The sequence below is a fragment of the Strix aluco genome, chromosome 19 (assembly GCF_031877795.1).
Source record: "Strix aluco isolate bStrAlu1 chromosome 19, bStrAlu1.hap1, whole genome shotgun sequence".
Classification (NCBI taxonomy): Eukaryota; Metazoa; Chordata; class Aves; order Strigiformes; family Strigidae; genus Strix; species Strix aluco.
Genome location: NC_133949.1, coordinates 14,239,676 through 14,267,462, shown reverse-complemented (window position 1 = coordinate 14,267,462; position 27,787 = coordinate 14,239,676). Strand labels below are relative to the sequence as shown.

Sequence of the window (27,787 nt, the reverse complement as noted above, 5' to 3'; positions counted from 1 at the left end):
AGCCCCGCTCCCCCCTTTTCTGCCGGCGTTTCTTGCCACCTTCTCTGTCTGCACACGGGGCTGCAAAGGGAGAAACCAAAAATGTTATTTCCAACCTCTACAATGATGCCAGATGATCATTTACTTAAGTGAGTTCCCATTTTAGGAACTAAAGCGGACGTGGTGGTTGGCAGCAGGGACAGGGACCTGCTCCTGTCTGGAGTTTCCTCACTCTTCACCCGGCCACATTGTAAGGAAATTATCGCACGTGAGGCTTGGCCACAGGAAAGCAGAGATTGTGCAGATTATGTTGAGATTTGTTTAAAGCGCACCTTGTAAAATCACCATGTTAAGGTAAAACAATCTGGAATATACTACTACCATTAATACATTCTTTTATATGACAAATAATAACGTTTATAAAAAGCTGTTGCTGCACAAATAAAAATAGTTCTAAAAAAAGAAGCCTGATATAAAATAAAATTATTTTTTAACTTTAGAAATTCAGCTGCAGTCGTGAGAAACAATCCATTTCAGACAGTAACAGGAATTTCTTTCTTAAAACACCAGCCAAGCACCCAACCAAACAATGAGCAGGAGCACAAAAGATCCTTAAAATGACATGCAGAAGGGGAGGGAGTGCCTCAAAATTTCTCTCTCCTCGCTTGAGGACTGAGCAGAGAGGAGCAAACGGCTTGAGCTGGAGATACAATGATCCTGGCTGCCCTTTCTGGGCACTGTTCTAGGCTCAGGTGTTTCCTTTAGGAAACCAGAAGCTGTGCGTTTTCAAACCAGCTGATTTAAGAAAGGAAGAGAAGAATCCCCTGTGTTTCTGGAAGCCCAGCTATTGTATATACATACTTATATTTTTCATATATATATTGCTTCAAGAGGCATCACAAATCACTGTAATTAAGGTTCCTGTTCTATCTCTTCAGGCCAGCTAAATGTCACTATTATTACGCCGATCACGGCTGCCGCGCTCCCAACGGCCTCAGCCGCGATACACGTTATACAGAGCGGGATTCCCAGGCTCAGGGCAGGGCTTCACGTGGCGCTGGGACACCCCATCCATCCCCAGCCATGGCGGGGGACACAGCCGCCCCGTGCTGGTGCCTGGGGACAGGGACGGTGCCACCATCCCGCGGTCCCGAAGGAGAGCGGCGCTGCCCACACGGTGCTGCCGGCAGCGAGCGCCTGCCTCCCGTTTGGCCGCCTCCAAATACCCCAAAGCAAAAAGTCGATGAGTGCACGCGGCGTTTTTCTCACCCAGCTCTTCTCAAGCCGCTGCCCAGACCAGTGTCTATCACCCATCCCCAAAACAGACCCTCCATAACTGAGGAATGACCAAAAAAAAGCATTTTTCCCCCATTTCCTCTGCCTTGCCCCAGCAGGTCTACCAGTGCCGTCTCCAGTGGCCACAGAAGAGATGGGCAGAGCTGGACCATGATGGGAGTTTCCAAACCCAGCGTGGCTGGGTCCTACACCCCAGGGGGACCAGCCAGGCCCTGGCAGCTCTTGCCCAGCATCCCACGGCTGCTGCAGCCCTTCCCCAGGGGACTGCTGAGCCCTCGCCTGCTCATCACACATCACCCCACCACCACCTTGCAGCAGGAAAACAGCAAAGCAGTTTCCCGGTGTGCTCCCTGGTTAACTTCTGCAGCCGCTGGACCTCGACGCTTGAGGTTTCCCCTCTCGCTTTCCATCATTTTGGCCTTCTGGGAGACAGCAGGGCCCCAGGGCTCACCCGTGGGTGCTGGGTGGGTGCCCATGAGCACCCATGCCTAATATCAGAGCTCCACCTAGTGCTGCGCAGCCCCTCCCGCCGCCAGCCCGGCCTGCCAAGGTGAGGGGGAAGGGGGGGAAAAAAAGGGAAAAAAAAAAAAAAATTAAAACATATTAAAGGTGTTAATAAGCGACTTATTTAAACGGAGTATCACATATTGAACATTAATCACCTTGCAGTAAAAGTGTAATTAAGGAGTCACTCTGCCTTCTGGGGAAGGCTCGCTTGGAAGCCGAGAGAAAATGGTCTCTTTATTAACACAAATTATTTTATTTGGCTAAAGGTAATAATTCTAAGTGAGGTCAACGGGACTCATGCACACGCGAGCGGCGCCGGGTCCCGGCCAGCGTTTCCATGGCGACTGAGCCAAGTTCATCCTCCGCGGTAATGGCTTTGCTCTCCCACCACCGCTCGGGATTGTTTCTTGGGAAAAAACAGCTTTCGATCTGTCAGCAGCATCTCCCCACTACACCCCGCTGGGGTCCACGTGGGAGAAGCCCCCCAGACCTTTTGAGGAGGTTTTTTTTGCAGAAGTGCCATGTTTAAAGGGTGGCAGCACTGTCCCCCCCAGCTGCCCGGTGCTGGGGCCTCATGGCACAGCACCCACCACATGTTCTCCACCTGGGAATGATGTTCAACAAGCAGGACCAGCACACGATACTGTTTTCCACATTTTCTAGCGCACCTACAGCCCAGGACAGTTGTAGGATGGTTGTAGAACCACGTCCATCCCGGCCCCGCATGGCTGCAGCCGGGGGAAGTTTCCCCACCGCCTTCCCGCGGGGGAGCCAGGGCTTTATGGCACTGCAGCTTCCCCAGGAAACTCCAACAAACTGCAAATCCACAAGGAAAGTCATGCCAGGGATGTGCCCCCAGGGGTTGTCCAGGCAGAAACACATTTTCCTCCCCGTTTTAGCACAGCTCTAGTGAACATATTTGGCGTCTTAACGGGCACCAAGTCCCAGCGAGTCATTTACCTGTGAGCATTTCCAGGCTCTTACAGCACTGAGTGCCCATTATGAGCACAGAACAGCATATTTAAAAATATATCTAATTTCATAAAATTGAACTCTAATAAACATCCTAGTAAGAATCAGAGAGTGTTTGGGCTGTAAAACCCCATTTTCCTGAGCACATTCCTACACTCGGAGAACTCATGTGTTATTCTGTCTCCCGCAGATTATTGTCTGAACACAGCGGTGATTTATCTGTCTCCCATGTCATGTCATCCGTTTATGTACAGTATTATATGTAGAGTACGGCATTAACATTTTACTATTATTCTTACCTTTCAATGCAAAAAGATAAGAGCGTAAATCTGGGAGACAAGGGATGTGTCAACAGAGCTGAGCCAGCGCTCCCGGGCATGCGGGGCCGGGTGCTCATCCTCCTCCTTCTGTGCACCGGGGCTCCGCACCCAGCCCAGGGACCCCCGTGGGGACATTGCCATGGCCAAAAAACGGCCTCCCCCAGCACCCCCGCAATGATGGGCGTGCTTGTGATCCCCTCCCCGAGAAAACAAACCCCCTTTTACAGGAACATCCTTTTTGAACATAAAGCATCCTCCCGCGAGGCTGCGAACATAAACCACCCCCCTGCCACGCCAGACGGAGCAACAAACAGCCTGTTCACAACTTACGGCTGGGCCCGCATAACTTATTAACACCTAGTCAAGATTAATCAAGCAGGGAAAGCTAAAGCAGGTCCCTAATTAGTTGCTGATGATAACTATATTTGTCATCCTCTCCCAATTAGTCTACTGTACATTTTGGAGTTTAATTGCACCTTGTTCTTCATTTAAATGTCATCATGTACATATATTCTCCTCATTCTTTAGTAAATTTGAGAAAAATTTGACATTAAATATAGATTATCTTTAGATTTTCATAATTAACACAACTGAACTGTCTTCGGCCTAAATACATCTCCTTAGGCTATAAATCTGGCTGCTCTCTTGGAAGCGGGTGCTTCCAGGGGTGCCACAGGTGTGGGTCAGCACCCCCCTGGCACTGGTGACACTGGGGCCATGCATAGGTGGCACTGGTGGCCATGGTCAGGACACGGCCCCAGGGACCCCCACAGAAGGAAGGGAGGGGGCAATCTTTGGGTTTTTCTCTCTGTAGGATTTTTTTTTCTTCATTTTTATATCTGATAACATTTTTAGGAGTCTGATTTGCAAACGGTGGGTCAGGTTATGCCCCACTCAGCCCTCCCGTCCTGCGTCACCCTTAGGACAAGACTCGTCTGCTGCTCCACACGGGTTGCACTCGGTTCCCACAGATCCAGATTAGAGAATATTCAATATATTGATGTACAAGAGCAAGCTCCGACCAAAGCTGCTGCCCAGTGACCTCTGCCTCTGCATCCCACTGCCTTTAACCCTTCAGCTGCTGCACAGAGCTCCAGCAGAGCTCAGTGCCCCCCAGCTCCCCCCCACCCAAGCAAATTGTCCCCAGGGCTGGGGACATCCAGCCCTGTCGCCCACCTGCACACCTGTTTGCTAACCCAGTGTGCCAGCCCGGGCTCCCTGCACGCCGTGGCACCTCGGAGGGAGCGAGACCTGGGGAACAGCGGAGCAGGAGCCATTTCCCACTATCACGGTGAAGTTCAAAGCCCCGTGTGAGCGTGGAGTCTTTCTCCTGCCATAGCCAACACACCCCAACCCCAGCCGAGCCCCCAGACCCGTTGGGGCCAGGCCTGCGCCAAACCACTGGTGCAAGGGCACGAACTCAAAGCGATGGCCCAATGCACCAACGCTGCAATTGGAACTCCGGGGTGAGGGCATGATGGGACGAGCTGGGATGGGGGTCTGCCCCGTGCCACCGACGTGCCGGACCCCCCAGTGCCAGTCTCCCCCCAAGTGATGCTGCTGTACCAGGACACGGCCATCCGCTGGGCACAGGCACACGGGAGCTGCTCCACAGCCAACCTGCTGCTCACGCTGATCAGTGGCAGAGGCTGGGACCAGCACCAGCCCCCCCACCGCCCACCCCAGCCCCCCCATGCCAGCTGGATTTGGCCCGTAGACCACCTGCTGCTGCCTCCGGAGCACCCGGCGAGCTGGAGGGGACGCTGGTGGCCAGCAGCTCTGCCCACAGTGATGCTGGCACTGAAAACAACGGTCAGGCTTACAAAGATGAAGTGGAGGGGAAGGGGAAAAGCAATGAAGGAAGCTGTACAGTCCTACCTGTCCCTTAGGAAGAGGCTCAGCGCACAGATCATCCCTACGGCCTATTAACAGCAAAAAAAGCCACTCCAGGCTATGCATTTCCTAACTGCTCCGGGGCTCAGCATGTCCAGCGCGGGGACGGCAGCCGCTCGCTTCCCCGGGAGGAGGTTGCTGCTGCATGAGCGGACGGGGGAAGGAGAGAAGAAAGGAAAAGTGGGAAAAAAAAAAATTAAAAAAAAAAAAATCAAGTAGTAGTCAAAAAGTGTATTAGAAGCAAATTTGCAAAGAAATCAATGGCATGTAATTAGGTTTTATTTTTCTTCACGTTTTGTTTGGCTGGGGGTTATGTATAGACTCTCTATATGAGCAGAGCAGAGAGATTAAAGCGCAGAGAACAGGTGCCAGATCACGAGCTGGTGGCCACCAAAGCATGACAGCTCCATCACTGCTGTCAGGAGGCATGGCAAAATAAACATATAAATAAATAAAGGGGAAACCATGCAGGGAGGAGACGGGCATTTGTTTATTTACTATTTTAGCTGCTGCTCCCCCTACCCACACACAAACCGTCCTGTCAGCAGGAAAGGGGCCGTGCAGGGAACGGGGCTGTGCCCAACACCTGCTCAGTCCTGCTCAGCTGCCCAGGCTAAAGCCCTCCCAGTGCTGGGGGGGACCCAGACGAGTCCTGCCCAGTGCAGAGGGTCACATGCAACGATAGCGATGTCCCTAAAACCATGTGAAGGGGCTCCCATATCCCCACTGGTAGGGATGGATCCTACACCCCCCCCCCAAATCTTCACCATCCTGCTCTGGACGTCAGTGCAAGCCCGACACGGGTGCACGGTCACCAAGAAAAGAGAAGAGAGACCACTTGTGCCAACTCATCCCATCTCCAGAGAGCACCGACACACACTTTTAAACCCGCAGTTGTTCCTGTTTGAGGTTTTAGTCCTCTAAATGGGAGCGACCTGTATGGTGCTTGGAAAGCGAAGCCGAATCCCTGCTCTGCCCGCGGGGACGCCGGCACGCGTCACTCTTCCTTAGGGAAATACGGGCAAACACGAGGCTGAAAACGTGCCTCCCGCACGCCACGGCGGGATGCGATAAACCCAGGCTGGCGGTGAACCTCAGCCCTCCCCACCCCCCAGCAGCACTGAGAAAAAGCTGCCTGTTTCTTTTTTATCATTCCTAAGGAACCTTCCTACAGCTGGAGAGTCCAACTGCACACAACAGCATTTTCCAGCCAAAACTTGGGAAAGAGGCTCAGTCTATAGGGAAAGAGGATGGGAAGCACTGAGGGGCTTGGAGGGCTCCAGTGGGAGCATGTGCGCAGCCACGTATGTACACACACACAGAGGCTTGGATACGTGTGTGTGTGCACACACACATATAAATATATATACACCCCCTGCACAGCTTTCAGTGTTGAGTTGCCAACAATCACTCCTCATTTGACGAAGTTGTGAGCTATTTTTTTTTACCCTTTAACCTTGAAAATTAACCTAAAACACAGGGTGCTGTACACATGACTTACTCAAATAAATTGCATCCTTAATTATGAACACCCTCCGCTCCTCTGTGCTCCAGGCCACGCTGCCCCAGCGGACACCTCCCTCCTGATGAGTGGTTATTGAACACGCGAACAACAATCAACACTAATTAAATACTCAGCTGTTGAGAGGAGACAATGTTTATCAAAAAATGCAAGAGGAGGGGAACGCATCTTCTGTTTTCTATAATTAGTTAGCAATATTCCCCAGGCAGTCTTGGAAATCGAACTCGGGTTTGTTCACATCTGTTTGGCACAGGCAGACAAAGGCCACCGTGGCCCTGGCCCCCCCCCACCCTGGATTTACACCCCAGTGAAGCACACGGGGCGCAGCACCCACACAGTGCCACCGCCGCATCCCTGGCCAGCAGAGGAAGGCCACCCGCCCTCCTCATCCCCTCTGCGGGTGCCAGCGGCGAGGATTAGGACATTTAAGAGGGAACAAGACGCCAGAGCAGCTGTTGGCTGGTGAGATCCCATCCCGGGCAACCCCAGCACCACGGGGTTCCCGTTCCCCACGGCTGACCCCACAAACACAGGAGCTGCCGGGGGCTCAGAGAGGAGGGAAGGGGAAGGGTGTCTACACCTTCCCTCGCACCCGGTTAAAACCAAACCCCTCATCAGCAGGAAAATAATTTGAATGCAAATTTATACCTTTTTAATTCTTTAATTCTTTAGCAGTTTTCAGCCAGGGAAGGGGCAGGACAAGGCCGTTAATTTCCCTCTGTCTCACGCTATTACCGGCTTAAAGATCTACTCAGCAGCAGAGGACAAGAGTTAAAATTTCCCTGAAGGAGGGGAAATAAGGCGATTAGTGGTTGCCAGGGCTTGAATACTGAAGCCTGGGACAGCTCCAGATAAGAAAACGCTGGTTTCATAGTTTGTACATGAACGAAGAACAACAGGAACAAAAAAAACCTCTCCGTCATACCCTACACTGATATTTATCCAAGGGCTGCTGAACAGCCCCTGTCCTGTAGGCCCACACTAACATCACCCACCTTCCTACACACCACTAATAGCACAGACGAGCCTTGCAGCCAAACTGGGTTTGCTGAAAAACCAACCTCAGGCAACTCTGAAGCTCCTACGCTGGCAGGCGCCGTGCTGCACCGGGAGTAGCGCTGCGAGCCCTTTGCGTACGCTCCTATAGAAACTGCTAGAGCCATACGACACGCTTCCTGCTCGGCGTAGGCATCCCCCTGCACGCAGGCACATCCCCCTACACTACCCAGCCAGATGGACACAAGTGCCCTTCTGAAGTCTATTCCACTACATTAACAGTTCATCTTTCCAAATACTGTACATAATTCAATATTAACGAATATTCTCCATGCAGCATCATCCCAACCCCGTGCTGAGAGGATGTTCGGGTGATGCTTGGCTGCCGGTCCAGCGGAAGCATGAGCCCTGGGGACACCCCCGCAGCGGTCCCCTCCTGCTCCCTGCCAGCAGCCGTTGCTTCCCAGCCTCAGCCCCACTCGTCAATACTGGGCACAGTCGCCGGGAAGGGCAGGCACGGTCCCAGCCCTGGCCCCGATCGATCGGCACAGCCGCCGGCCCTGTGGGTGCTGCACTTGTTGAGTGAGGCTGCGGTGGAAGAAAAAGAAAACACATTTAATACATTCCTCCTCCATACAAAGCCAACCCCAAACGTGCAGGAGCAAGCAGGGGGGCAGAAACATCTTTTAGTGTCTTGCAGAGGCTGAATAACAGCAGCGAAAGCAAGTGCTGGGAGCCGGGGAGGAGCAGCACCTCGAGCCTGTCGGTCTCACCGCTCTTGCGCTTCACCCATTGCACCTGACACCACTAACGACATCCAAGCTTTGGTACTAAAATACACTGGGAAAAATACATTAAAGTTCAGCACGGCTCAGTGGTAGCACTGGGCTCCCAGTCCTGTGCACGTGCAGGTGACAAGGGCTTCGCCCCCTCTTTTTGGCCCCTCTTGCTCTAATTATCAAGAGGGAAACTTGCTGGGGATCAGCACGTGGCTTCCCTTGGCAAGTTTGGAGGTCAAAATAAACAGCAAATGATACTTTCATGGTACTTTTTATCCCAGGATCTCAAACCACTTTAACACCAGGAATTAATCTATACTGCCTCCCTACAAGACAGAGAAGGACCAGTATCCTCCCCTCACAGACGGGACAACGCTGTGGGGAAGGGGGGTGGCACTGGCACCCCGAGCTGGGACAAGACGGGATGAGCCCGGATGCTGGCAAAGAAGCAGCTGCCACTCTTGCGGATGCACTTTCTGACTCACTCGGCTCGTGGCATCAGCACTGCGGGTTTATGTAACCAGACTCGGAAATCAGTACATTGCCCTTACACTCCACTGTGATCTACCCTAAATACCTACAATATTTCTGGTAGTAAACAATCTCCAAGACTCATTTCTTAGAGCAGCAGCAGATGGTCAAGAGCATTTCCTGAAATTGAATATTATAATGAATTTAGGATCGAAAAAATTTACATAATAATCTGTTTTAGATTCTGATAGTGAAGAAACCTACACAGAAACTGCTTCTTTTCAGCTATTTGAATTAAAGTATAAATCTTCAAGTACTTTAATTATAAACAGACTCTTTGCTATTCCAGATCCATGAAAGAAATTGAAAAATTAACTACCCGGTGAGGCTCAAGGCCACATGTCAGGCTTAATTCATCGGCGAGTTTACCTCTCATGACCCAGTGCTGGGCTCACCGACAGCGGCTAGAACGGGATGTTTGGGGGCCATACTCAGCCAGGGTCGTGCTTGTTGTGCCCGAGCTGACTTGAGATTTGGCTGATCCTGTTGAGTCCCCATCAAACTGCACGGCCAGCATGATCCCACAACATCTCAGCTCGGACTGGAAACCTGCAGAGCTGCTGAGGGAAGGCAAGAGCTCTTGGATTGGGGCAGTGTTACAGCCTTTGAGCTCTTTGCTGCCGGGGATGGGTGGGGTGAAATAGCAGGGGAGGGATGGGATGGGATGGGATGGCATGGCATGGCATGGCAAAGGTGGGATGGGATGGCATGGCATGGCATGGCATGGCATGGCATGGCAAAGGTGGGATGGCATGGCATGGCATGGCAAAGGTGGGATGGCATGGCATGGCATGGCATGGCACAGGATGGCCAAGACCATGCTGCCCTGGGGATTAGCCATGCCCAGGTCCCGGTGAGGAAAAGCGCTCTGGAACAGTCACAAAGCCCTGTCACACACATTTGCTGGGAACCAGGGTCCCACTGTGCCTCCCCCCACCCGCTCGGGGTGCCCGCGGTGACGCGGTGGCACAGACACTGTGGTGAGGCTGCGAAGCCCCTCTTGGGGTCATCTCCCCATCACGGCACCCGGCCCAGCCCTGGCGAAAACCACTGTGGGCAAAGCGCATCCCCAGGACACCCGGCGCTGGGCTGGGACGAACCCGCCGTGGGGCAGCCGGCGGTCAGGGCCCCCGGCAGAGCTGCCTCCAGCCTCCTGCGGTTGCTGGACCACAGGAAAATGTCACTTCCCACCCTTGTGCCGGGAGATGCAGAGGGCCTTCCCTTTTAGAAAAGCAAATATTTAGTCTAGATAAAAAACCCCAAGAGCGTTTTCCCCAGGTAATACTAGTAACTAAAATAATCACATTCACTTTGCTGGTTTAATTTTATATTTCCATTTCTACCTTATCTTTTTTCTGCAAGCATCATTAAACCACACCATAACAAAAATACATGAACTGTTATTCTTTCAAGAGAAGCCATAAACCACCTCAAAGCTTTTCAAGTTTATTCTTATCTCGTACATCTTCCTCTGGTTCTTTTTTTTTTTTCCTTCATGCATTTCAGAAAGGTAGTTTTCCCTAATGTTAAGAATAGTTGCATTGAAAATGAGATGCTGCCTCTGAAAAGCCCCTCTGGAGGATTAAATAAGTAAAATATAGCCAGAAAATAAACTGGAACCTCATTAAAATAATTTTGCAAGAAGAAATCCTACTTTACAATAGGTTTTCAATATCACTTAGAAAATTCTTAGAGTCATATATATATGTTCTTAATTCAGGACCTTCCATTAAAAAAGACATTACAGAGGGAACTGAAAGGCCATTTAGTACCCTTGTTTATATAAAAATGCATATTAGGCACAGATGCAATCTCCAGCAAAAGACTTGTGATATAGTTTGAATAAGCTCCGCTTTGCTGAAAGGTGCTAATGAGGGTTGGCAAAGCTGCGAAGGCGCCGCCAGACACCACCACCTCATTTATTCTGCCGGGTAAGGCGAACCCTCGCGCATCGCTCTCGCTCGTCACTATTCTCCTGCTCGCCGATTCCCCCGCGGCGCCGCAGGGGAGTGGGGGGTTCGCCCGGGGTTGGCTCAAGAGGGTCTTACGGCACCGACTTGCCCCATCCTCAGTGGACAGGGACAGGGCTGTGCAAGCAGCTTGGTCCAGGGTTGCAAAATGGCTCAATTCCCCCCCCAGCAGCTGCTCATGGGGCGGAGCGTGTGTGCCAGGAACGATCCCAAATGCAAAAGGGGTACCGCTCCTTGCTCTAACACCGCGTCACACCTATTTAATGCGTGATACTATCCCATACCTTGATACAAGTATGCATAAGGGTGCTCTGCTGCAGCAGTGGTGGGACAACTTCCATCCTGCCCTGCCCGCAGCATCGCTCCACTGCTCCTTGTCCTCACCCCTGGACCCCCTCGCTCCCGTCCCCACGTCCGGCTCCCCCCTGCCCCAGCCCCGTACCGGCCCCTGACTGCCTGGCCCCTGGCAGCAAAGCAGGGAAAGAGGCCATTTCCCAAAGCACTGGTACCTGGTGGCAGCGAGGGGTTGCTGTGGGACCGGGTCCCAGCCCAGACTGCGAACAGGGGCGTCAACCCACAGCACCCCGACCCCGGGGAGGCTCGAAAATACGAAGGAAAAGGCACATCTGCAGCAACAGCTTTCAAAACAGGGAAAGTGACTGCAGATTTGGGCAGTGGAAAGAGGAGAGGAGGGAAAGCATCATTTTACTATTCATTGCCTCCTACAGGAGAAGCAGGCAGCGATTGCTCCCATAATTAATTAAACACTGAAACAGTGCTAATGAGTTATATAGGCATAGAGGCTTCGAGGCAGTGCTGGTCACCCTGAGCTGCCCCACAGGGCTGAGCCTGGCCCCTCTGCCCGCTTTCCCATGGGCAGTTTGGTGCTCAGACATTTTGGTAACACCTCGCCATTTCGGTAAGTCCTCTCCCTGAACCCACAAGGTCGAGTGGACTTTATATCTTCTGTACAAACCTTTCAAAGGCAGCTTTAAAAATGCTAAGAAAGGACATTTATACCCAACTGCAGGCACTACAGCTGCTGTCCTGTGCAAGCGGCTGTGAAAAGGGACCCAGCAGTCAGGGCCAGATCCGTGGGACACGCAGGATGCGATGTTCAGGTCTTTGGAGAAAACAGCTGAGCTGCCGCTTCCCAAGCGCAGGGGAAACTCTGCTGAGTTCGCAGCTTCTAAAACAGGCCAGCGGAAAAAAAAAAAAAAAATTGGCAGGTTTAACTTTGCATCAATTCACAGCATATTGTTACATTTTTAAAGTATATAAAACTATTGATCATAAGCAAAGCAATTACTTCTGCTCATATTTAAAGCCACGTGGCAGGCGATAAGGAGTCGTCGCTGAACCCACCCAGCCGTTTCGCAGGAGGGGGAAAAAAACCTTCATCAGAGGAAAAATCCAAAGTGGAGGCTCCTTGCACGTGAGCCCATGCACGCCCATGGGGCTGGAGGTCTCTAAACCAGAGTCGTGGTTAAATTGTGAGAATTGCTAAGATGGGAACAGTTTTGGACACCCTACTTAACAAGAGGCTAAAATACAGGTGACGCCCCAGTGTACTGACAAATACTTTACCTCCAAAGGCTTCAAACCCCATCGTACACGTAATTACTATTCGCAGTCCCACTGAAAACACAGCGAGAACTTCTTGAGCTGCCTCCAAACCTCCATCACTTTGAGTTGGGCCTCAAAACACCTTTAATAATCCTGAGACTGAAGCCCAAGGGAGGTTAAAGCATCTCCCCTTGAAGCAAAATAACCCCTTAACCTCCCGGTCAGAAACCCTTCCAGTGCTTAGGCTGATACCAGTGCAAAACCCGAGCCGTGCAGGCGTTACACACGGCACAGCCACTGCACAGGCGCGCGCCAAACCCGATCGTACATGATATTTGGGTAGCAAGTTTTGTAGAGAATAAATATCACACTTCAATTTCATGGTAACTTAGGAGGGTTTACTGGCAAATACCATGGCTTTTACATGGTTCTACCAATTACCGAGCAATTACATGTAACCTAGATCTGGAGGACATACAGTAGCGATATAATGTATTCCTCTCCGTGTTAAGAAGAAAACGGCAGTTAATAGAAAACACTTTTTTCATATATATTATAAAACCCTCCACAATATTCCTGTGTGACATTATTAAAACTCCACATCAATATCAAACCCAAAGCAAAGACTGCGATCTCATTAACACATCAGTTGTGGGATGATCAATAAAAATTTACTTTAAACTGCACCATATGTCGCTCCCCACAAAGTTTTATTATTCAGATTCATCAGTTTGTACCTCAACCCTCGTGCAATTAAATCCCATTTAGCAGCACTGACCTTCTGATTTGAACTTGTCATTCCTACAGCTGGTTTGGAGTTTAACAGCACTTTTAAATAATGAAAACAAAATGGGGAGCCCTCCGCCGGGAAATTCCTCCCACGCCGCTGCCGGTGGCACAGCTCCCACGCCAAAACAGGGAGAGGGGGAGAAAAAAAGGGAAAAAAAAAAAAAAAAAAAAGAGTGCCGGCACATTTTAACATGTTGTAGCATATTTGTAAACATCGTTAATCACGGATTAGCAGATGGTAATGTTAATTGCACCTGTGGAAGTAACAAGACCTCAAGGTTGATTACATTTACAAACGTGGATCGGGGCTGCGGCGCGGTGGAGGATTCCCCACCGCCGGCGAGGAAGGTGCCTCTTGGGCGGCGTTTCCAGCTCTGGCTGCTCCTGCCCCAGCCCAGCAGCACCCCACACTGTTCCCTTCAGCCGTGGCACCACCGTGGGACACATGTCCTCTGTCACAAAACCCTTCCAGCCTCAGGAAACCTCATCAGGACCCAGTGATGGATTTGATAGAATGGGATTTTTTCGGTCGTGTTGATAATCTGTGCACAAAAGCGAAATCTGGGGCATGAGCTGAGCTTCCCTCGCAGCCAGTTCTCCCCGGAGTTGATTTTTGGGGGATGAAAAGATTTGCGTTCGCCCTCATCTGAGGATAAAAAGGCCGAGGCGCAGAGCACGTCTTCTGAACCAAGGAGGACAAATATTTTGCCACTGAGCTTAGAGACACTTTGATTATTGAGAAATCATTTTGGAAGGGCAATTACTAAATTTTAAAATCAATTTGGTAAATAAGCCTCTGAAAAGAATCCATGACAAGCAGCGGGGAGGGAAGAATTGACTTTCAAATTACACACACACTTTATTCATATCTAAATATCAAAGAGATTGTATGTACAAACAGAAGTAATCAGGAAGCATGTTTTGATCTTGCTGATGTACACAAAAAAATGACAATTAATGTCCTCCTTTATGATATAAAGCTGGGAGTTTTTTACAGTTACATTACAGGGGCGATTATAGTCAAGCTTAAGGCTAAAAATAATGAAAGACTATAAAAACTACATTTTAACATTTAAAAATATCCAGGAAATTAGCTGGAGAAGCAGGCAATGATCCAATTAATGGATCGCATTTATTAGATCAGGGGCAAACTGCACAGCACAAAGCTCCATCTCCAAAGGTGTGAGCATGCAGAGGTCTCTGTGCTCCTCGCGGGTCTCGGCCCGGAGCAGGATGGAGCTGGGGCTGGAGAACACATCGGCTGCAGCAGCTCCGTCCAAAGCTGCTGAGCGATGGCAGACGGGCATCCCGGTGAAATGAAGCGGGGCCAAAACCTACCACTGAGGGAAACGGGCTAAAGGCAAGGAGCAGAGATGTCCAGTGTGGGATTTACTGCTCCCACAAAAGGCTGTATTGCAGTTCTCAAGCCAAAAAGTCTGAGCTGCAGCCCTAGCTGGTGCTCAAATTCCTGTCTCTTAAAATTCCAGCCTCATGCAACTCCGTACAAGCTTTGTCTGCTACGCCAGCACCAAATCAAGGTGCCCCGTGGATCCAGCAGCTCTACGGGGAAATTCGCAGGGCAGTCGTCTGCCGGGCTGACGGACTGCGGGAACTTTGATCTACCTCACTCACCCCGTCGGCAGAGCCGCTGCGGGCACTGAGGTTTCAAAGCTTTTTGGGAGCCTTCCAGAAGTAGCTGCTCCATCGTTACTCACCTGCCTCCTCATTAGAGGGGGTGAGCCGGCATGGCTAAGCACAGTCTGCCGGTGCCCGGCTTTCCCAAACACACGCAAAGCCAGTGAGGTGTCTGCTCTACTGAAGTACTGCTCAAATAAATTAAAAAGAAAGGAAAAAGGAGAAACCACAGTTCCTACGAAATCAAAGTATATATACTTACCTATAGGTCAAGAATAAAGAAATGGCTTTATCCTCATCCCTACCACTCGGAAGGAAGGATTCAGTTAGCCCCAAGCGCTGAATCTTTCCTCTGAAAAATGAGCAAACCTGAGCCACGGGCACCCTCTGCTGGGGCACCCACGGCTGCGGGAGCAGCGCCGGGGGGAGGCCTGGCCTGCAGCCTCCCTGGCCCTGAGCCTTCTGTTTCAGCATTAAAATTAAAAAAAAGAGATATTCAGCCCACAAAATGCAAGAGCCATCGCCCCAGCAATGCACCAGCTCACCGTTATTCAGTGACCAGCTCACCTTCACACTCGGGCAACAAAGCCCCGACAGCTGCCGTGTCGGAGGGATTTGGGTTTTGTCCTTTTCCAGCGGAGAGGGCGCCGGGGCAGCCGCAGCTCAGGCACCTTCTCCATCACAGCCACACAAGTGAGTGCGACGCTTTGCAAGAGCTCCATGTCCTGTCCTGTCCCCCCGCTGCACCCCGGGCACCTGGGAGGTCCCCAGCCCTGCAGCACCCACCGGCCAGGCCCTCCCAAGGACGCATCTGAAAAACCTCCACATCCACAGACCGGTTTACAGACTTCATTTAGCTCAAAGGAAAGTCCTAATTAGTCACTCTGAGTGATTTACTTGTTCATTTGGAAGGGGAGAAGGGGGGGAGACTGAGCTGAATTGTTTGAAATTATCCCTAAAGGGCACTGTAAATTAAGTGTTAATGAGGAATCCTATGCAAAGGGCCACAGTAGCTAAATAAAATAATTAAGGTGCTAAGTGATAACATTCATTTGGTTCTCAATAATTTAGCCAGTCTGGTTTTCAACCAGGATATTTGCAAATGAAGCTGCCCTCACCCCACCCACCATGCCATCCGTGGGGACGGTGGTGCTGGGGCAGCTCAGCATCCAGTAGGATCAGGCCCACCATGGAAAGGAAACTGCCCCGGAAGAAGAGAAAAAGCTCCCAATTCCCCTTCCCACCTAAAGGAATTGCTCTGTTCCACTAAACACGCTCTGGATTTATATATGACACAAAAAGGATTGATTCGAGCCTACAACCAATCTTTACAGAGGCTTTATTTCAATGGGCCGTGTTTTTCCCCACTACAGCCATTTTCTAACAGCTCGTGTCCGTCCCTGGGCAGGGCTGCAGACCTGGTTTACAACCAGATACAACACGGTGTGGTTTTAGACATTCAAGCAGCAATATGGAACAGAGAAACCGTCTCGTCGTGAAGAAACTGCTACCAAATAGTCCCAAATCATACCTGGCTCTCACCAGCACCCTCTCGGCTGCTAAGGGGGTGGGGGGCTGGGGCACGGGGGGGCACAGCTGCTCTCAGCAGTACTGGCTCTCGCCTACAGCCCGAATTCTCTCCACAGCACAAGCGATGGACAAAGTCCCGAGTGATGTATGAAGTCCCTTGAGCAACAAGCACAAAGCTCGCGGCCATCACCAGGTATTTTACTGCCAGAACTGAAGGATTTGGCTGTCTGCTTTTAAAATCGAGCTTTGTCTCCCGTACAGCCGCTTCCTCGAGGTGCCGGTGGGAGCTGTTACCTGTGCAGGTATCCGACTTCGGCATTAAGCCAGGTGCTGGTGGTATCGTGCGTCAGCCACGAAGCAGCTCAGGTCAGTGGGAGACTCTCCCCATAACTTGCAGCGACGGTGAAGACTCTGGAAAGAGCACTTCCATATCCACACCGACAGAGCACAGCCACGAAATGCCAAGCAGCTTCCCCCACCAAATAAAAAAAATTTCAATCGCCGTGCCTCAGCTTTTGGCTGCAGATGGAGTGAAGGAGAATACCTGTAGGAAAGCAAAAATAAATAAAGAAAGATCTTACTTTAAACCACAAGAAAAATCGTTCTGCGGGCCTGAATGTTTGTTTGATTTTTAAATACAGAAATTTGGACTACGATGCCTTTGTGCTCAGAACTGTTTTTACCTGTAGCAACAGAGACGTTCAGCGACTCGATGCCGGGGTGAAGCGCTCTGCCAGGGGGTATGGCCAGCATCCGATGGCACAAGAGCTGCGTCTCTAAGGAAAGTCCGTCACCTTCACTACCTGCAGAAGAAAGACACTGCTCAGGCCAGCTCGCAGTCGCTCCCACGTCCCTTTTCCCCTCTCCCAAGTACAGTTCTTGCTAATGCTCTGTCACAACTACACCCTTGCCCCTAAGCTCACCAGCAACCTCAGCAGCTCCCACGCAGCAACAGCCAAGAACTACCAGAGGCGAGACGGGCACCTTACTGCCTCTCCTTCCTGGCCTGCTCCAGCCTCCCTGGATCTGTTCTCCAGTATCTGAAGTGTTTTTGGGGACTACCTGTGCAACACGCCTGTGTGCATGGCGTAAAGCCTTGTAGCGTGAGCGCAAAGATCCCCCGCGCAAGCAGCCACCGTGCCCGCAGACGGCTGCCCACGTCCGTGGGCTGCTGCCAGAGGGACAAGGCAGACAAGAGGCCACAGGCCTGATCTGGTCCAGCAAATCCCACATCCCTATTGATAGTGACGGGCTCAGCCTTTTCAGCAGACAGTACCACCAGCTGGGTGCAACTTGTGAATGCAGACAGTTTAACCAGAGGCTTCAATTGATTAGTTGTTAAACCATCCAACAGCCCTGATATGTTTGGGCTGATACACTGGTGAAACAGAGTTGAAATCTATCCCAGGTCATTAGTAGTTGTTTGACTCACTCTGTCACAAAGGGAAATGGAAAGGGAGAGGCTTTAAACAATCCTGCGCGCAGACAAGTGAAAATGCAGAAGACCACAGACCTCCCAGCCCGCTCGGCTCCCCAAAGAATTCTTCCACATTCATTATTTGGAGTTACACAGACAGCTACACGGCTGCAAAAATACCCAGCTCATTTCAAAGACGGGCTCACCCTCTGATTAAACAGGCTCAGCATGCTGGAAGCCAAGCGTTCCCCTCTGACAGCTGTACCCCGACCCCGGCTGAACCCCTGACTCATCCTGGGATGGCACCGGTGGGGCACACGCTGCCTAACCAAGGGCTTCTGCACCTCTGCCTGTGTGACCAGGGTGGTCGCCAAGGCCTCACTCAGCTCACCTAAATGTAGACACTTATCTGACATGGATGCTTTAGGCACTTTCTGGAGACTCACTCCAAACGAGCTCCTTGCTGGGCTGAGCTGCCACAAAATTCTGCCCCTGGTGTCTCCTGACACAGGTCCCTACGTCTCGCAATATCCCTCTGACCACACAGGGTAGGAACATGTCATTATTCCCATTTCATAGACGGGAAGCTGAAGCCCAGTCTCATGTTTTGCTGGCCTGATCTAACTGGCAAGATGCATTTTGTGTAAGGAAAAGAATGCTTTGGGTAATGCATCTTGCCTCACCTTCCCACATGAAATAAGCCATACAGGTAAAAGCATCCTTTGGCTGGGGTAAATGAACCTTCAGAAAACTAAAATCCCACCCTAACCATTGCTTCCCTCCTGCTGTAAGCCAACAGGGTGAATTATCCAAGGTCACAGGGAAGCCTGGGCAACACAAGGAATCGAAGCCAGGCCTGTCACAGCCCGGCCTGCCTCTTCATCGCTAGACTGGGGCTCACTAGGGATGCTTCAAGACAAAAAAAAAAAAAAATTATCCTACTTTTTCCTGATTCAACACAGAAAAGTTTTACAACTTAAAGTCACATTTGCCTCCTGAGCCTCTCAAACCACACTCTCGTGGGACTCTCCAACTGGGACAGCAGCTATTGCCAGAGGTGCAACAGCTCCTGGAGCAATCCTCTCCTCTCCCTGATAAGGGTCTTACGATTCCTAATAAAGGCAGCAATTTTGCTTCCAGCTTTTACAAAGCTTTTTATGGCTCTGGCTGCTTAAAATAATTAGGAACCATAAATTCAGGGCAAAAAGACTTGCAGAGTGTGACACAAGGGAGGGAGTATTGACTGAATCAGATTAAATCCTAGTTTATACTGGTGAACAAAACACTTCCCACTTTGACTTTGATCTTTGACTTCCATCTCTTAGCTTCAGTCCTCATTGACAGGCCTCAAAGACCAGAGTTAGAGCTTGACTGAAATGATAAAACAGGTTTCCCGCCCTGTTTACAATTAATACCATTGTAACAACTGCAGTTTCCAGTGCAGGCAGTTCAAATCCAGGCAGAAGCGGCCATGCTGGCAGTTCAGAGAAATATGCAAAATGAGCATCTCGGTAAAACCACCAATTCCATGAAAACTTTAAACCCCCAGCTAAAGACTGAATGCGTAAGAAGAACAAATTACCCAGAAACTCTTCTTGCTCAGACATCTAACTGCTCCCAATCTGCTCCTGTTCGGACATGGCTCCCCGTCTTCATGGCAGCCTGCCTGTCACCTTCAGCAACGACTCCAGTGCAGACAACATTAAGCTGGACTGTCCAAATCACTCTCTGCCAAGCCAGTGAGGCTGCCAGGAGCGTGAATCCTAGTCTGCAAATGCTTAACTTACAAGACAATCTGTGCAATGCGAGGAAGCTCACTACCATGCTAAATTATCTCTGCTGCTCTCTGCAGCTGCAGGTACGCTACATATTCAGATCTAGGACGTTTCTTCAAACAACCCCAGCATCAGACGACTGTAATGTTCAATTTTCTTTTCAGCAAAGAGTTAGTGCTCAGCAGAGAGTTGAAATCATTACTGCTGCAAGGTCCGGGAGCTCTCCTCATGCATCTACCAATCAGCCTCCAATCTCCCTTGACAAAAGGATATTTGGACTTTTTCCTGGAGAAATCTCTCATAATTCAAGGTAACGACACCACTGCCACTTTCACCCCCTTCCTTTCTCCCGGTGTTGTCGTCGTTTCTGGGATGCATTTCTTTGTGGTCCATCAGCAGTGCTGCCAGCCTCCCTACTCCCTTTATAATAAAGCTCCACACATCTTGTAGAGATGCCAGATTTGCGGCGTTGTCTTGTCAGTATTTCTAGGAGTTCAATAAACATTTTAATTAAAGGAATGTCTTCTGAGCCAAGAAAACCGCAGCACAGGGCAGGATTACAGCCCCTTGACGGCTCATCACCAGCATGACACTACTTCCAAGTGTAAAAGCTCAAACCAGCTCTTGTGACAGGTGACATAAAGCGGGGGGCTACAGCATGGCCGCCCAAGGGTGCCTCGAGCAGCACTGCTGGGTGAATTTCTTTCTCTATTCACCACCAGGCCGTTAACTCCTCTTCACCTTCTTGGAGGCTGCACCACCCCAAACTCTGCCTACAGAAGACAGCGTCCTTTGCAAGTCTCCCCTACACAACGAGAGGGGAGAAGCGGAGGGCCCTGGAGGAATCACCCAGTTCAGGGGCTCAGGAAAGTGTCACCTGTTGCTCAAACAGCGCACAGGTCTGGCAGGGAGGAGGTTACACCCGCTCCTCCTGCAAGGACCGCGGCAGCCAACTGCTCCCAAGCTACAAAAGCAACCACTGGCTAGTCTCCGTGCCACAAAGCCCAGCTTTGCGTTCAGACCATCCCCAGTGACAGCTCCTCATGCTTCTTTCCAGACCTGGGCACAGAGATGTATTCCTGTTTTGTTTTTTTTTTTAAAGAGGAAACATGACAGAGCAAAGACACGGCACAGCTCACCCTTACAGCCTCAGCGCAGCAAGAGCAAACACGTACCTCCTGGCACTCTCACTCAGGTTTGTGGTTCACCAGCACAGAAAATCCAGGCTCAAGGGCTCTAGGATAGGATCAAACACACCACAGAACACAGTGCAAACCAACACGCTGTGGCTACACTGACCCAGACCTGTCCTGCCACTGAAAACTGCCATCTAGAGCCTCTACAGCTAGTAAACTCCTTGTTATCTACACAAACTGCTTTGTTCTTGCAGTTCCTACTGGGAGGCTTCTCAGTTCTCCCTCTTCTTCTGGGTCCCTATTTCATTTGCAGCCAGATCATTCTAGGACTCCTTGCTCAGCTTTTCTTTTCCAGACCAAAGTGTGATGTAATGTACCAGACCTGCAACAAGCTTTGGAGTGAAACATCACCCTGATCGGTCGCTCACGCAGGCCCTTCCGCCAAGCCCAAAGCTCTGTAAATTGAAATACCTATTACTATAATAATGGGTTTATTCCACCGAAATTCCAAGCAACTGATGACAGGAATATTTTCTGCATCCTCAGGATTGCTGACTGTTCCCACAACTTCCCAGCCTTCTGCAGTTTTAGCCTACAAAGGGAAAGTAAACAAATATTTTTAAATTGCCTATTTTTCAAGCCTAAAAAGAAAAAATACATCAAGTACGCAAACACACTTTATTTTTTTTTAAGTTTTCAGTTAACTGACTGGCTTTTCTCATTTTTTTGGCATCCTTTGAATTTTTACCAGCAAAGTCCTCCCAGTACCAACACACAAACCTTGATTTAAGGGGGGGAAAAAAAAAAAAAAGTAATTTCCCTTCTGGTGTTTATTCCAGTTGAGCAAGCAAACAAACAGCAACTGAAAAGCTTTTTTTTGCCCATACAACAGTTCTAGGAAGGTTTTTGCCAGGAAAGCTTACAAAAAGAGTAGTGTTAAACAAATTAGCATAAGGCTAATCCACAGAGCAATACAGTGGAAGTTCTCAAGTGCAGGCTCAGCCATCAGAAGCCCACAGTAACGTTTTCAAACACAAGTGCATGTTTTCAAACTCAGATGCCAAAAATCAGCTCGTACCAAAAGCAGGGCACTCAACACTCAGTGCCTCCTGGAACCAGCGAACCAGCCATCCCTCCTGCACCCTGGTAAAAAGACCCTTAATTATTTGTCTTGGAAATCCATTTTAACAATAAAAGAGCTGCTGTTTCTTGCCAGCTTCATTTCCTGCAAAATTGGCACTTTTTACATTACGTTATATCAAATTTACACCAGCCAGGCAATACCAAGGGTTAGGCCAGTGAATCCGGGTCCAATTAAATGAACTGCTGCAATGGCTCAAAATGTTAATAATTCAAGCTTTACAGTAACAAAGTGATTCTTCCATCTGTTTCAATTAAGTATCAGTGTATTTTATGTATCTTTCATTTCACCATCATCCAGAGCTCCAGCTGCCACAGACCTACTGTACAGCTGGACAAAGATTTTCTAGCACCAAGTGGGAAGAGTCCAGGCTTGCCTCTGCTCGGCCTCCTCGCAGTCACCCCACAAGCTCTTCCTCAAAGGGACACAGGCACGCAGCGACCCCAGAGCGCAGACTGGGTGCCTCCGTTCCCCTGAGGGTCTGCAGCCTCTGCCCTCCCACCCCGTGCAGAACCCTCCAACCCCACTGCTTCCCGAATCGTCTGGGGGATCCTACACGAACAGGGGAGGGCAGATGAGAGCCTGCAGCCCCCTGCTCTGTGTGAACACAATATTCAGCTGGTCCCCAGCCCAGCCAAGGCAGATGGGACCTCCATGGGGAGTTGGGGCAGTGCTATCACAGGGGATGGACACACTCTGCCAATTCAAAGCAACATCCCTGGGTTTGTTTCAGTTTAAATCACGTTTTTCCACGTGCATTCTCTTTCCTTTGGCAGCACGTTCTGCAAAGGGCCCTATCTCACCTCACCGCATAGGTACAGTGTAAAAAACATTCCCAGCAGCTCGCACCAGCCCTGGTTTCTCCTCTCTCCCCTGCTCCAAAGGCTGCCCAATGCTGCCATCATGTGCCTGGGCCCCGGGATGCTGCCTCCGCCACACACCCGGCAAGACCCACTGCAGGCAGCAACGCTAGCTCCGGTCCCCACGGAGAGAAGGGGAGACGCACCCCATCTTACCAAGTTGACAGCCTGAGCATGGGAGATAGACGCAGCGTTATCCTACCACCATCTTCCAGAAAAAGACCCACAACTCAGACCTGTTACCCCACCCGATGGAATGGGACTGGGGGTGTGCGCCTGCCAGAGGTGGTCCGACAGCACAGACCACTGGCAGCAAACAGGAATGCATAGCAGGAGCACAGGACACTGCAACTAACTGAGTCCGTTTCCTGTACCTCCTCTGTGCTCAGCAAATGCAATATTTGAGGTTTCTTGAAAGGAAAGAAAAAAGTGGATCATCCTACCTTCAAAAAGCTCCGGAGATCATCTGTGCTGTAGACGTCGAAGACTTCCATAGCTCCAGAGCTAGCTTTGCTCACTGTTGGAGTCAAGGGGCAGCTGCAAGGAAAAAAGAAAGGAAAAGTGTCATATGAGAGCAAAAAAGGAAATCCGGGAGAGTTTTTGTTTCTGTATTTCCTTCTCTTGCCTCTGCAATGCAATTCCAACTAGTCCACTAAAGATCTCGCTCACTATACGGACATATTTTCCTATGGAGAACAGGAGGGCTCAGAAATTAACCCAGGAAATAGGTTACAGCATTTGGTGCACAGATGGACAACTGAAACACAAAACAGGTTAAAACAAACAGTAGCCAGGGAAGCTCCTTACCAGCCTGGAATACCATGTCCCACAGCCTCCCTGCAGAGCGCAACGCAAAGCAGGAGCTAGCCAAATTCAGCTCTCAAGCTCAGTCCTAGAAAGCCCTCTAAAGAAGCTGTCGAGCAGTGCAGGCTTGAAACCTCTTTGGGAGCCAGCAGGAAAAGAAAGAAGAAAGCGGAAGGAGCAGCTACCCAACCCCATACCTGCTCCTCTGGCTTGTCACCACTCTGTCCACCCCCAAGAAGTACGCAGAGCGCAGCAGTGCCCCCAGGTTCATGGGATCCTGGATCTGCTCCAACGCCAGCCAAACCAGCTGTCGGTTCGGACTCTCTTCATGCCCCACATCAGGCTTTTCAGCTTCCTCCAAACTCTTGAAACGGAGAGGAGTGGCCTCCAAACAAACTCCCTGGTGGACCTGACCTCTGCAAAGTGCATCCAGCTCTCTCCTTTTGACGTGGTGCACAGGCACTCCCCGGGCCGTGGCCTGAAGGACAAACTCACTCATAACAAGCCGCCGAGAGCCGCTGCTCTGCTTCAGGAACAACCTGAACAGGTCCCTTCGCGACTCAGAGAGGGCCAGGGAACACGGTGCGATCCCAAATAAGATCTCTGAGCCTTTAGTCCTCTCGATGGACAGCGGCTTTCGTTCCGGCCTCTTCCTGGCCTTTAAGAAGTCGCCCTCCCACGAGCTCCGCGACTCCCTTTTGGCTGTCGGACCCTGCCTGGCCCCTCTCTCGTAGGACTTGTGCCACGGTCGTGGCTGGCCCTGCCTGGCCAGGCCCTCCTGGGGGGTACAGGAGTCACCCCCCACTCGAGAAACCACCGGGAGGGCTGGTGGGGGAAGCCGACTGCCGCCATCCGCACCTCGGGGTGGCCCTTCCTCATCCCCACCTGCGGCTGGTGGTGCGAAAGGCGGGGGCTGGTGCTCCCGAGTGCAGCGATACCTCACCCCCCGCCACCAGCGCCCGCAGTGCGCGGGTGACAGCCCCACGGCCCTCCAGACGCTGCCCTTGAGCGCTCTGAGCTCCATCGGTGGCCTTTCCACCGGCAGCCTGCCCACGGGAAGCGGCTGAGCTGACAGGAGGCGGCCCCACACCACCCCACGGGCACGGGGGACGAGCGCGGCGGGGTGGGGGGGGGGAACACGGAGCTGAGCTCTAGAGACAGCCCGGCCGCAAAAACCGGGATGGCGGCCGGGGCACGGACACTGCGGAGGGTCCGCGGGGCGGGATGGAGGGAGCTCCCCGGTCGCGGCGGACACGTGTGGGCCCCGCCGCTCCCCCCGCCCCGGCCCGCTCCTACCGCCCGCGTGCGCCGCGCCGCTTCCGGCGGGCACGCGCCGGCACAGCGAGAGGCGCCGGGGAGGCCCCGCCCCGCGCGGCAGCGCCGCCTGGCGGGGGGCGGGGGCGGGCCCAGCCTCGTTCCCGCTGAGGGGGGCGCGCGGCCCTCGCGCGCCCCGCCGGGACCGGGCTGTGCCGGGAGCGGGGAGCGCGGCCTCAGGGCCGAGCCGCGTCACCCCCTGGGTGAGGGCTGCCAAAGGGCAGGGCTGGTGCTGCCCTGAGTCAGAGGGGAGCCAGCCCCCTGGCCCTCACTGACAGAGCCTTAATTAACCAGAAAACTGCTTTTAACCGCTTCATTAGGGCTTCTCACAAAGGCTGGGGTGAGGGGCTGCCTCCCACAGGCCCCAGACCAACCAACCGGCACCACCCGGGTCCAACAAAAGCACCAGTGCTCTGGAAAGTCCCGGCCCTGGCCTAGCCCCGATATTTTTAATATTAAAAAAATGAGTGGTCGAACTGCAGTTACCCCAGGGAGTGGGGATTTCTCCCTGACCCCATTCCAAAGGCTGTGTGTGCTCAGGCAGGATGTAAAAACCCACAGACAATGGGCTGGCAACGCACTTTCTGAGGGCGACCTCCTGGCCTAGTTACACCCAGGCACGGAAAGTGCCATGTGCTGTGCCGAACGCCAGCGGAAAGGGCTCCGCGAGCTTCGGGCAAGTCCTGGGGCCCGACTCACTCCCAGCCTGTAGCTTTAAACCAAAACACTGCTCTTCTGATTACATGATATTGGGGCAGGCAAACGGAACCAGGTCATTCACAAGAGGTTTAGGGCTTCCAGGGGTTTATCCCTCAGGCAAATGCACCTGTGTGGGCCATGGGGGACAAACCATGGCTATATTACTTTAAAAGGATTTTGGAGAGAGAACCAAAAGTGTTTCAGTCCTTTTCTATACTGTTAGTCCGAAGCATTGACAAGTTACATCAGGCCTCAAAAATATAACGGAATTGTTTTTGCAGGTTCAGAGATCTCAAGTGAAATCATGTTTTTCCTGCTGCTTATCAGAGACAACTGTGCTCGTGGTTCCTCCCCGCCAAAAAAATGAGAGCTGAGAGTATGAGACCACATAATCTGCCAGATAAAACTGCTGTACCTGCAGCAAACACGTTAACATAACTGACAATATATACTATATAGAACCAAAAAAAGCACAAGAATAGGAAAAAATCATGATTTTAATTCTACAGATGCTCTCTACCTATTTACAAGGTATCCAAAATACCTGCCTCAAACCCAGCAATGGCAGCCAATTCAGCTATTCATTACTTATTCGCAAAAACCTTATCAGCAAACCTGAGCTCAGGAACGTGCCTCTGCGCTTGGACAAGCTGAAAGGGGACTGGGGAACAAAAATGCCTTCAGTTAACGCCGACGATAATCTATCTTGCTTTGAGGCAAGCACGAGAGACTGAAAGAGTTCAATATCCCAGTCCGAGCAGCAGCAGCGGCTCATCCCTTGCACAGTTTAGTCAAACCCAGCCATGCCCAGCAGCCTACCTGGGGATTTCAGTGAACCCCTGTGTGAGTGTGGCTTCATTTGAACAAGGATGGGCGAGTCCAACCTCCACAGGTTATCTGCGAGACGACCAGATGCTGTTCTGCTCTAGAAAGCAATTACGTTTTTTCTCATGAAGAACCAAAACCACATGTTTCTGTTTGAACTCTTCACAAAAGAAAGGTTTAGCTGTGAACAGTAAAAAAAGGACGTTATGTTTTAACACAAAAACTACAATTTACGCAACAAAAGAACCACGGTGTGCCTCTCTCTTTATTCTTTATTTTACAGTTCACAATTAGAAACCTACTGATAAATTACACAGTTCACCCTCCTGTTTGGGGTTTTTAAATGCCTCAGAGTCGTGCCGCCAATCCCATCTCATCCCAGGAAGGTGGCTCAAGGTGCCACCAGGTTACACGAGGCAGAGTGGCCACACAACCCGCAACAAACGCCTCCAGGGCTGCGCTTCACGTGGGAAGTTAACGGGCAGCAGGAATTATCCCCTAAAAACACATTTGAAATGGAAAAATATACTGGGTATCATTTCAAGGTTTTCATAGACTTGCAAATGTTACAAATGTTCTTGGAGGGGAAAAAAAACCCCAGACTTCCAGGGCTGCAGGTCAGCCAGGTTGTGTTTTCAGGCAGCAACTACCCAGACCGGCCCTTTTTCAAGGCCCTCCATCTTAAGCAATTCTCTCCAAAGCCTCCTTTTACGGAGCAGAAAGGTAAGGTAGGCCCCTCCCCAGCCACGAATTTCAACACCTGTTTAACTTTGTACAGAGTTGCAGCCACCATTCAGATGTTTCACCACTGCTGCCTGCATCCACAGAATCATCAAAGTTGGAAAAGACCTTGAAGATCATCTAGTCCAACCATTAACCTAACACTGCTTATTTTTTTTCTGCTCAGAAGTTCCTATTTTTTCTTTTTTTTTTTTTTTTTTTGGCCTCCAACTCCTAGTTCAACCATCTTCTCTTAAAAAGATGGCCCACACTGCACAGTGCATCTGCTGAATTTCAACAAGCTCCTGCAAAAGAAACCCTACGGAAAACACCGGGAGTTTTCATATCAAGTCTAGCTGAACATTGCAGGAGCATTATAAACCTTGAACCTTCCTTAGCCAGGTGGCTCCGAATTGAGGATCACGGTGGCACGGAGACTGAAGCACTTTTCCAGCTGGCGCAGGCTCTCTGCTGCGGTGAGGATCGCTGGCTGCGTGCAGACCTGGACTGACTGCTCCTTGTGGGACACGATCTAACACGACGCTGCGGGTGAGACCCAGCTCCGTGTGAAGAGCCCCCACAAAGCCACCGCCTCGGCAAGGCGGAGGAGGGCAGTGCGTTACAGTCATACAAGGCTTCACCACGGGGCATGAATTTCCCTCACAGTAAATTAAAAGGCCAAATCCAGAGATGAGGCTACGTGTACTTGCCAGTAGAAACTGGTGACAGATGAAGAACGGACAGAACACACCATGAGCACGTATTTATAAAGAGGAAAAAAAGGAGCAAATTGCTTTTGTTTTGCCATTAC

The 27,787-nt window shown here is 51.0% G+C and overlaps 1 protein-coding gene across 3 annotated transcripts; it reads right to left on the bottom strand.

Annotated features, from left to right (window-relative positions):
- Positions 1-40: 40 nt before the first annotated feature.
- On the bottom strand, positions 41-24,693 carry MRM1 (mitochondrial rRNA methyltransferase 1). Of its 3 annotated transcripts, none has more exons than XR_012625740.1 (6): positions 23,616-24,693; positions 23,058-23,151; positions 21,085-21,205; positions 16,969-17,088; positions 16,580-16,829; positions 41-60 (listed from the first exon to the last, which is right to left on the bottom strand). XR_012625740.1 is itself a non-coding variant. In XM_074845137.1 (5 exons), exons 1-5 carry the CDS (start codon positions 24,440-24,442, stop codon positions 16,780-16,782), a joined length of 1,212 nt encoding a protein of 403 aa, XP_074701238.1. In that variant the 5' UTR covers positions 24,443-24,693; the 3' UTR covers positions 16,078-16,779. The 3 variants fall into 3 exon arrangements, 1 of the variants encoding a protein (XP_074701238.1); XR_012625739.1 differs by lacking the exon at positions 41-60 and adding an exon at positions 11,220-11,954; XM_074845137.1 differs by lacking the exon at positions 41-60 and having other exon boundaries at positions 16,078-16,829.
- Positions 24,694-27,787: the final 3,094 nt, after the last annotated feature.